This window comes from Nyctibius grandis, chromosome 1 (assembly GCF_013368605.1).
Source record: "Nyctibius grandis isolate bNycGra1 chromosome 1, bNycGra1.pri, whole genome shotgun sequence".
Taxonomy (NCBI): domain Eukaryota; kingdom Metazoa; phylum Chordata; class Aves; order Nyctibiiformes; family Nyctibiidae; genus Nyctibius; species Nyctibius grandis.
The window spans coordinates 12,430,550-12,441,298 of NC_090658.1; the positions used below are offsets into that span (position 1 = coordinate 12,430,550).

The 10,749-nt window shown below is 46.5% G+C and overlaps 1 protein-coding gene across 1 annotated transcript; it reads right to left on the bottom strand.

Annotated features, from left to right (window-relative positions):
* Positions 1–3,001: 3,001 nt before the first annotated feature.
* EIF4A3 (eukaryotic translation initiation factor 4A3) lies at positions 3,002–10,668 on the bottom strand. The gene is made up of 12 exons (XM_068425416.1): positions 10,398–10,668; positions 10,148–10,220; positions 9,263–9,329; positions 8,292–8,354; positions 7,682–7,814; positions 6,495–6,575; positions 5,916–6,057; positions 4,935–5,073; positions 4,324–4,439; positions 3,664–3,771; positions 3,448–3,575; positions 3,002–3,207 (listed from the first exon to the last, which is right to left on the bottom strand). The coding sequence occupies exons 1-12, from the start codon at positions 10,567–10,569 to the stop codon at positions 3,191–3,193; spliced, it is 1,239 nt and encodes a 412-aa protein (XP_068281517.1). The 5' UTR covers positions 10,570–10,668; the 3' UTR covers positions 3,002–3,190.
* Between the last annotated feature and the right edge of the window lie 81 nt (positions 10,669–10,749).

Here is a 10,749-nt window from a genome sequence, read left to right on the forward strand (position 1 = left end):
TTTATTTTCAGTACATGATTAAAATCAGTTGTGTATATATGAAATGAAATTCGTGCTTATTTTTAAAAGATGTTTTGAGTATGTATTCTACGACATAAATGATGTCAAATACTTAATCCTGACAATTATATGAACAAATTGTCTGTTGTACTTCATGGCTTTCTCTTGAAGCTGATGTTCCTCCCATGCTTGCCTCTGAAAAGATGACACCTGTTTAGCTCACATCCCCTCCCTGTATAGGAAAACTCTGGTATTCTAAAGCACGCTTCTTGACTTGTGGAGTTGCTCGTCAGCTTCTGCCTTCTGACAACTGTATCATTCTGAAATCTTGTTATGGGCTCTATTTTCCCTCTTGACTACATCAGTATCAACTAAGGCATTTTCAGGAGTGTGGAGTGTAAAGGCAGCTAAGTAATAAACTGCTGTAGTTTCAGCTGGAAATGACTGTGCAATAGCTGTTTTTTTGCATTCCTAAATGGTAACAATTTCCATCAACATTTGAGCTTCCTCAGTCTCCCCTCTCTTGAGTGAGGGAAATCATCTGTCTAGAGCTAAGGCAATTGCACTGTGACTTTTGTACCATAAAGAACTGCTGGGGAGTGGTCGTTACCTGCCCTCTGGAGGTGAGGGCTCAGCTCCAGGTGAATGATGCTGAAGATGAGGTAGGAATGTTGCATTTTATGATATCTTCTCTCAAACTGTACAGATTAAATACTGTTATTTAAACAATCTCATGTGTTGGTGATGAATCTCTTCTTTATTAGTCAAACTATGAGAATTGCATAGGGGACTTAAAGGGCTATGCTTGCCTTTTGTTCCTTGCGTTCACTGGGAAGGTATGAGTCAGATCTGAGGCTGGGCTGTGCCCTGCTTGCCCTGCAGTGATGGCAAGAGCAGAACTCCGTTGAGGATGGGGACAGGGAAGCTGGAAGGCTTTATCCAGACTCCACCCTTCTAGTAGAGGACTGAAACAGTGCCTGTAGGGGCAGAGTTCCTGAACACTCTCCCAAGAAGTTGCAGAACTGATGCAAAAACCCCCAACTTTGTGGGAGGGATCAAAGGTGGGAAAAGGGGGGGGGGGGGGGGGGGGCAAGGTGATTTTTGGGAGGGGCAAGTGTGGGAAACACATGATTAAGGGGATAAGGGGGGCTGGTCATGTGGCAACAGGTTGCTGGGGAGTGTTCTTGTCTGGCCATGTCTGTCCTGTTTTCTCCTTTAACTCCATTTCTCATCCTCTTGCTGGGAGAGGGGACTCCATTCTCTGTGGATGGAGGTCTAAGTGCCAGCAACTGGAGGGGGTCCTTAGGTCATAAGGGCTGTATGTTTGGAGTGCCAGCAAACTGGAGGCTGGAGCGAGTGGAAAGCAAGTGCCAGCAACTACAGGTGAGGTGGTGTGTCAGTGTATGAATATCAAGCCAGATTTAGCCAGCAAGTAGGATAAGGCACCTGGGAAGCAGGTATTGAAGCAGCCCTGTCTAGGCTGGATACACATATATTTCTGCATGAGGCACTGGAGGGACCAGGAGGTGCAGGCTAACTGCTGGAGGGTCGGGTTCAGCTGAGACCTATTTGTATGTGTGTGCCACCCTCTGCAGGAGGTGACTAGAAACAAGAGGCTCCAAGGGCCAGTTATGGGATAGACTTGTGTCTGAGGGTGTGCACGGTGGGTGTGTGCAAGGGTGGGCTGAACCAGCATCTTGAGTGGGGCTGTGGGCCGTATCCATGTGCCGGCCACTGGAGCAGACTGGTGATCCAGAGGGTGGCTACTGGATGAACTGAGCCTCCTTGCTGAGTTAGTGGAGGGATCCCAGCTTGTGTGTGTTTTTCCCACTAACAGACCTTCCTCTTGATCAGCTGCAAAGGGCCAGGATGAGTGTATTGGTGCTGGCTGTGCCAGTGCTGAATGTTGGCCTGTACAGGTGGCATGAGCACCTGTTGTGTGCGTGGCCACGAGGAATGCGGGAATGCTGTCTCAGTGGTGCTGCTGGGTGCATATGGGGGCATGAAGCTGGAGCAGCCTTATGTCTGTTGGGCAACCCCTTACAGTAGAATAAGGTTAGTATTTCTCAACTTTTGCCTATGTACTGTTACAAACATTGGGATTGTGCACACAGTGGGTACAAGGGAACAGAGGAACTTCACTAGTGGAATACATGGGGGCATAAAGGAAATGGACACTCCTTTTCTTGATCCAGGGCTACTCTGCTACTGGCTCAGGAAAGGAGGTCCAAGAGATGTTCCAGTTCTGTGCAAACTGGTGGTGTACTAAGGCCTTGCTCCCCCAGTCCTCCTTGAACAAGCAAAACCCAATTTAACAGAAAAAGCATAAAGCAAAACATGGTAACACCAACAGTATAACTCTGGCCAACTCTTGCCTCAAAAAGGATACAGCAGAGCTAGGCAGGAAAGCTACACAGAAGATACTATGGCTGGCAAAGTAAGTACAGCATAATGCTGGAGGGAGACTGAGGAGAGATGATAAGCTACAGCATCAGAAAAGGGTGGAGAAGGTGGAAAGAGAAAAGATACTTGCTCTTTTTGTTAACTTCAGGAAATGCTGATTAGAACGTATTTCTCTAGTTGGCATCAAAAGAGGTGCTCACCCTCACAAGTGCACGCGCGCTCGAGTCCCCGGGTTCCTTGGGAGGGGAAATACTCAGCCAGAGCAACAAGTGATGTGATTTCTGGGTCCCGAAAGGTATAAACAACAGGAAATTTCTTTTTTTGGCTATCTTATAACTCAATTTTCTTAGAGAAGGCTAGGGCCAGGCCACAGATTTTTCCTGTAGATGGCTGATCCTTAGAGCCAAGTTAAGGAAACTAAAAAGTACATCAGGTAGCGTAGCACAGCGATACTGACAGGGTGGAGAACAGGAAGCCCTGTATTTTATGAACCTAGATATACTGTATCCAATGTTTTCTTGATTGTGCTAGCCGAGTATGGCAGTATCTCAAAACTCCCTGCCTGTTACTATCTTAGGTTGAAGTAATTAAGCACAGGTTATGGTAAAACTTCCTTTTTTTTATTGAAAAACATGGGTGGGAGTAAAGACATTATTTACACAAGTTCCCAGGTGCAGGTCAACTCAGGAGCATATGATCAGCAATATGATAAAAGGATGTGGGTCCAAAACAGAATTATGGAGGCTACCAAATAGTGCGAGTACACCTCCCTGGTAAACACAGACCTTCAGATGAGATCAGCAACTGAAATGAGAGAATGTGAGAGAATGTAAGTACGCCCCGAGCGTGCTGAGCGCCACAGCCCCGCAGTACAGCACTCCTGCCGCCGTTCCCAGGTTCTTCCCCAGGGGAAGCACAGATGGGTCAGGCTTGGGCATGAGGCATGTAGCAAAACAAAGCATCTGGCATTTCTCTTTCAGATGCAGCACACCAGCTCCCAACTGGAGGAGCGCAGCAGCTTCGCTGGGGCTGGCCTGCACTCACCGTTCATGGGCATCTCGTCTATCTGGGTGGAGTAGTACTGCTCGATGTCTCGCAGGATGCGGATATCATCGTTCTTCACAAAGTTGATTGCTACACCTTTTCGGCCATATCTGCCTGACCGACCAATTCTGTGGAGGCAGAAGGAACGAGAGAATGGAGCCATCTTGGGGAACGGTAATCCAGCCACACTCCCCGCCCTGTGAAGGCCGAGCATACCTGTGTATGTAGAGTTCTCTGTTGTTGGGTAAGTCGTAGTTAATGATCAGGGATACCTGGGGCACATCCAGGCCTCTAGCCCAAACATCTGTTGAAATAAGGACTCGGCTGCAAAGAGAAGGGGACAGTTACGGCTGTTCTACCCCACTGAGGTGGGTGTGAGAGCTAAGAAGTTGTGGGCTCCAGCACATGGCCTCCCCTGCTGTTCTGTGCTCCTCCCTCCCCACAGCACACTGGCAGCATCCATGCTTTTGCTGCAAGGAAAGCTGGTCCCTGCAGCATCACCAAACTTCAGTGAAGACATGTAGTAGCAAGACAGCTTTATCTTTCAGAAAGAATATGACGCTCCTAAGAGTTTAAAATACAGGACAGAGCCCAAGTATTTTTTTCCTTGACTTATTTTAAATGGAGCAACTCCCAACCTCTTCAGCAAAATAGACTAATTCTATGCCTAGAAATATGAGCACCCTTCCTTGGAAAGCTGCAATCTCCCAACCCAACTGCAATCTCTGGGAATCAGAGCTCTTCCTAATCTGAGGTGAACAAGACCTTCAGAGAGGAGAGGTTTTATGGGTTTCTGAGGCCTGTTCCCTTCAGACACTAGGAGAAATCCTGCCCTGAGATAGCAATGGTGTATGCAACACTGTTTAAGGCACTTACCTTGCACCAGATCTGAACTCTTTCATAATGGACTCTCTCTCTTTCTGTGGCATGTCCCCATGCATGGATGAAACTGTGAAGTTGGCTTCTCTCATCTTCTCTGTGAGCCAGTCTACCTGTGCATACAGCCAAGCAGCCTGGGTTAGCTCTTTGCTCAGGACAGCCAAATGCACTAGTTGTGCTTGGAGAATGTTTCCAGAGACATATGCCAGTAAGGACTGAGAGACACTTCAATAAGCATTCTGGAGCTAAAGGAAGTAAATAATCCTTACAAAGCATCAGCTATATGATACAGGGCTCCGTGAGCCCTGAAAGGAAAGTAATTAAGAGCATTTATTCAGAAAGTGTGGTTTTGTTTCAGGGATTATAAGCAATCAGAATAATAAGCAATTCTTATCTAATCAGCTCTATTTCTCTAAAAAGGCAACTCTATCAGGTCTGCCTAAAACCAGTTGTTTAAGCTAGGCACATCCTGAAGACAAATGTTTAACCTCTGTTCTTAAGTATTCCCGAACAGGGAAACAAACAGACCTTTTAACTGGGTTTGTCCTAGCATTCTCCTCCAAGTCACCCTCTGAAAGTAACAGGCCCATATACGATGGCTGCTGTACCTTTCTCTTGGTGTTACAGAAGATGACAGCCTGGGTGATTGTGAGTGTGTCGTAGAGATCGCACAAGGTGTCAAACTTCCATTCTTCCCTCTCCACAGCCACGAAAAACTGCTTGATTCCTTCAAGGGTCAACTCATCACTGTAGGGAAGAACAGCTTTACCACACAAGAAGTAGGTGAATACATACAATGCAGTTAGAAGGGCTGGGTGTGCTGCAGCGGAGATCACCCCTCTGCCCTGCGTGCTGTGGGTTGCTGGGTCTATTCACAAGTCCAAGTTGTTCTACAAAGTCCCTGGGGAAGTCTGCTCTAAAAAGGACCTCCAACACAACCCATGCAACAGAGACTAGAACTCCCGGGGCACCCTCTCTTCTCTAGACAGACAGCTTCAAAGAGAAACATTTCTGTTCTCATTGTTTTTCCATTCAAGCTTCTTGACAAGAGAGACTGAAGAAAGGTAAATGGGGCAGTGGAGGAGATCAGGCAAGAGGGAGGCTCCTCCTGTCAGGTTGCCTACACTCACTTGACTCCCGCTGTGTTCCAGTACATGAGGACCTGTGACACCACCAGACATAAGCTACACCTCCAAGGGCATTCAGCATCAGTCAGCTAAGGGCTTTTTTGGCTTGCTATGTAATAGCAAATTAATGGAGGAGGCCTACAAAAATCCTCTGGAGGAGCACAGGAATTGGGTAGGTGTGAAAGAAGGATTTCCAGAAGAAGAGACTGCTATACATGGGGAGGATAAGGGGCAGTCAGGCTGAGCAGCAGCAAACAGAACTGGACAGGGATTAAGTGAGACAGACAAGTCGGCCTCTGCTGGAAAACAGGACACGAGGATGTCTGCAAACACCTAGACAAACTTGAAGAGCGAGAAGGAATGTGAGAGAGACTCCGCACATTTAAATCAGTTAATACTCTGAACTGCCCAGGGCTGGACCAACTCCAAGAGCTCCTATTCTTTCCAAGGAAACTCACTCACCGTTTCACCAAGATGCGAATGGGGTCTGTCATGAATTTGTTGGTCATCTCCAGAATTTCGTGAGGCAAAGTGGCGCTGATCAGAACCACCTGTGTAGCTGGAGGCAAGTATCTGTACACATCATAAATCTGCTCCTTAAAACCTGAAAAAGCAAACCAAGTAGCACAGAACAGTTAGCACATCTTTCTCCCGAATACCCTGCTCTTTCACAATTTGATCTGGAATTCAGTATTGGGCCTATGCTATGAGATTAACGTAAATGAATGAATCAGTAACTCAAGCCAGTGCCACATATTGCTGAACTCTTCGTAATTCTCCCAAACCCACTACAATGTGACCATGGTACACGGTAAAGTATGAAAACGCAGTGCTCAAGAACTTATAACTATTGAAAAGGACACTACAACTAAATCAGACAAGGCATATTCAGTCATTTAACCTGTTACAGCCTGTAATTAACTATAACCATCTAACTTTGACAAAACCGATTGTTTTTAGAAGTGGGACTGCCAGCTGGGACACCCTGGAATCTCAAAGAGGTGAGAAGAAAGGAAATGAAAGGAAGACAAATAGTTTTACCTTTATTGAGCATCTCATCTGCTTCATCCAAAACCAGCATTTTGATAGCACGAGTCCTTAAACTTCGACGACGAATCATATCTGTAAGATTTCACTTTGTAAGATGAAAAGGCTCTGAAAGCAAGCGAGCCTACACTGCTCCCAGCCGCTGTCAGGGCATTTTGGTGGAGGAGGGACAGGCACTTCCCCTGTTGCCAACAGAGACTGGTGTTTGGTGATGGAAGGGACATCCAAGGACCACAGTGTGCCCACCGCACCCTGCAACCTAGGGGGACGTCTCTGCAGCCTGGCTAAGGAAGCACTGACTGCAGGGAAGCTCCGAGAGTCCAAGCTGTGGGATGCTATTTGCTAACCGCACAGGACAGGTGACCTAGTCTCCCATAGTAACTGCAGCTGGATGTGAGAAATGCAAAATGCTACATAAACTTTTTGTGTGTTAACAGACTGGGCAAATCCTCATCCTGTTTGAAAGAGCACATGGCTTTGTGTAATCCCTTACTACTGCGATAGAAAAATATTTGCTACTAGTGTGCTATTCAAAGCCAGCCCAGTTTGGCAGCTGCCTTTTTTTTTTTTTTTTTGCTTGTGGAGCTATATGTTCTCCCAGTGACAGGTGCATGTGTAAGAAAGTGCTGCTTGTTTCTCAGAGATCCAGAAGATGTGAGCTTGAAGGCTAACACCATCACTGTAGTAACTCCCATGAACAGCAGACATAAAACTCTTCATGCAATGGAACCTGAAAGTACCAGCTGCAAGCGCCTCATTTAACAAAGAGAGAGTGATGGCCAGTACACAGAAAACGCGGTCCTAACTTTGACATTCAGATAGATCCATCTCCTATCTCCTCCAAGATTCTGAAGTATTTCCTGGGACTGTAGTATTTTCTGCTTAAAAAATACTCTTCATTCCCATGCCACCATATAGAGAAACACTTCAACAATGAAAAGCAAAATATAAACAGAGAAAATCCAAATACTATCCCTGTTGATTTCTCTCTAGTCTTTTCCAGCTATTACTACAGTAACTTGTTACCTTGTTATACTTCACATTAATGTTGCACTCATGGTGTCACGATAAATGTAATTTTCATGCTATTTCAAATCTAAGCACACAAAAGTTGCAGGAGGTTCCCATGGCTCAGCTCCGGTCTGAACCTGGAGGTGATGTAGCCTCCCACATCTCCTTACCAAACACACGGCCTGGAGTGCCAGCAACAACATGCTGCCCATAATCCAGTTTTCGGATATCTTCACCCACGTTGGTCCCTCCAATGCAGGCGTGACACTGGACATTCATGTAGTCTCCCAGAGCAAGGACACCCTGTGTTGATAGAAAGGAATGGCTTAATTAACTGAGCTCTCATGAAGTTTGTATTTGTGAAGAAAAGCAGGTCTGCACAGCCATACAGTGTTTTTTGTTTGTTTTTTTTTTTTTTTTTGAGATGTAAGCACAAGCAGGTAGAGGGATTTTTTTAATGTCTGATACCCAAACCTCCTCAACAGCAGGCTTTCAAACACTGGGAACTCAGTTCCCCAGGGATCACAACTGCTTTAGAAGTGCTGTCCTTAAAAATTCGGTTAGGAATGTGTAAAACCTTAGACCACTAGCCAAGGTGGTCATGTAAGCAAGAACAGATATAATGCAGACAAGCAAAACAGCCCTTTATCAGAATTTCTTATTCCTTTCAGGAACAGAAAGAAAAAGCATAAGCTGTGCTTTGAGCTCTGCTGCGGAACACCTGAGAATCGGCCCCAGCCCTTGCAAGTGCTTTACAGACAGCAATTTAAGTGCTCCTACCTTCTGAATCTGTACAGCCAGCTCCCGAGTTGGTGCCAAGATCAAAGCCTGGGTCTCGCGAACCTGATTAAAACAGGTGATGACATGGCAATTAATCACAGGGCAGATATCATCCAAGCACAACAGAGATTTTGGATCCCCCAGTACTCTGAAATGTCACGTCTGAAGGATTAATCATAGAATTCTGTGCTAAAACCTAGTGTTTGCAAGGCTCACTACACCTAGAAAGCTGCTCTCACACAGAGCATTTACACAGTAACAGCCTCTTAATTAAGTTACTTTTGACAAGACAGCACTTAAGCAGTTCTTTGATTTCAAGATAATGTTTTAAAGTGTCATGTCTGAAAAATATGATGAGCTCTGTACAGAAACAAAGCATAAAGCTGACCATTTAGAACACGCAACACTTATGTTTAAGTCCCCAGGCAGTCAGAGGTGAATAAGAATCTAAGCTTTATTTAAGAGGGTACCAGCCCACAGAAAATCATCATTTTATTCAACAGCATCTACACATTTAAGTTATACCTAAAAAACAATTGGATGGACACGATACCCCTGACTAGAACAAAAGGAAACATCTGTCAGTCAAAAATCTACGTCTGACTCTGTGCAATGTGTGACAACTGTTCAGACAGCTTACTGATGCTGTTAGGACTGTTTGAGAACAATTCTGCCTGCTGACAGATTAATTTAGCCCTCTAATAAGTATGTGAAAGAGGTCAGCTGTGAAAGCCAACTTTTTAATTACAAGACTTTATCTGAACTTGTTTTGCCAAAGGTGGGTTTAACAGTTAAATTGTCACAGAGTAGAGTCTGGTGAAATTTTCAGTCAAAAATTTGTCTGAAGTTAACTGCTCATAATTAAAAGATTTCAATGTAAAGCTTCATTTATTCGCTCTAAAAATTAAGGCTTTTATGATGAAGACTACTGGTTTAGTCAAAAAACGTTTTAGCATGTACTATGAAATTACCTGTATATCCAGACACTGCAGAACAGAGATGGAGAATGTCGCTGTCTTCCCTGTTCCTGACTGTGACCTGAGAAACAGATGTTTGGTGAATACTCTGGATGCCTGGACAAACAATATAGGCAATTTTGATATACTCCACCCCTCTGCTCTTTGCCACTCCTTCATTGCAAAGAAATCAAGATTGCCAACAGTGTATATGACAAAGTTTTGTTATGATCATAGCGTGATCTGCAGACAAGCAGCTTTGAGAAATGAAATGTCAGGGATAGAGCATTCCGTTCCAGGGTCCCCAGCTCTGGAGTGTTTACTCCTTATCAACCATCATTTTAACTTCTTGCAATTCGTTGTACATAACTTTTTTTCTTTTAAAGTAAATGCTAGACAAACCAATACAATTTGGAAGGCTAGCAATTCCCACTAGTGACCTAGAAAGGATTTTTTTCAGTGGGATGTATATCCTTCTTTGTCTCTAGAGACATAATAGATTTTTTGCTGCCTACTTTCTCCCTTGCTTGAGACTGCAGTTGTCTCTATATTTTGCTGGCTTTACTGGAGAACATTCCCAAGAGTCTCAGAGCCCTATTCATTGAGAACACAATATCTTGGCTGAAACTTTAGTGACATGCCTAAAGCTAATAAATTTTGACATTAACAACTGCTAGGATCACAGTCTGTGTGTAAGTTAGCCAATGTCACCACGTAACGCTTATGATGTGATTCCCCTAATCCTGCCAAGCAGCGGGAGGACCACGGGTGACAGATCTCACTTCCAGCTTCAGGCAGCGAGTGTGACCGACACTCCCCCTCCAGGGCCCGCAACCCCCGCAGGGCACACGCTTCTCCCACCGGCCAGCAGGCCGCCCCCACGCCGGCAGCCCCACTTACTGGGCGATCACGTCTCTCCCCTTGATGATCTGCTTGATGGCTCTCTGCTGGATGGCCGAGGGCTTCTCAAAACCTGCGGAAGCGGCCGTTACCGTCAGCGGCGGCGGGGCAGCCCCGGAACCGAGCAGGAGGCGGCTACACCGCGCAGGCGCGCCGCCCCACATCCGGGCGCCGCCACCGACGACAACGACCATCCCCCCCTTCTCCCTTCTCCCTTCCCTCTCCCCCTCGCTGCCACCCCGCCGCATACCGTAGGCGTAGATGCCGCGCAGCAGGTCCTCCCGCAGCCCCATGGTGTCGAAGGTGGGTGTCACGTCCACCTCCTCGCTCGTCTCGAACTCCACCTTCGTCATGTCCTCCTCCTTCATCAACCGCTTCCGCGCCGAACCGGCCGTCCCACCAGATCCCGCTGACCCCGACATGGCTGAGGGCTTTCCCTCTCCCGCCGCTCAGCCCAGCCCCCTCACACACCGGCAATGGCGCCGCCGTGCTCCAACAGACGCATGCGCGGGGGCTACGGGCGGGACGGAGGGCGCGGCGTGCGCATGCGTGTCGGGGGGGGGGGGTTGTGTGCGCAGGCTCTGCGTGCGCATGCGTGTCGG

Bases quoted from the DNA above. Each gene is read 5' to 3' on its own strand.
- EIF4A3 (XM_068425416.1), bottom strand. From the start codon at position 10,569: ATGTCGGGGTCAGCGGGATCTGGTGGGACGGCCGGTTCGGCGCGGAAG. The intron at 6,058-6,494 runs GTAAAACTATTT...TTGCTTTTTCAG, and splicing joins AGATGAGATGCTCAATAAAG to GTTTTAAGGAGCAGATTTAT. The intron at 4,440-4,934 runs GTACAGCAGCCA...CTGTATGCACAG, and splicing joins TCTGTAACACCAAGAGAAAG to GTAGACTGGCTCACAGAGAA.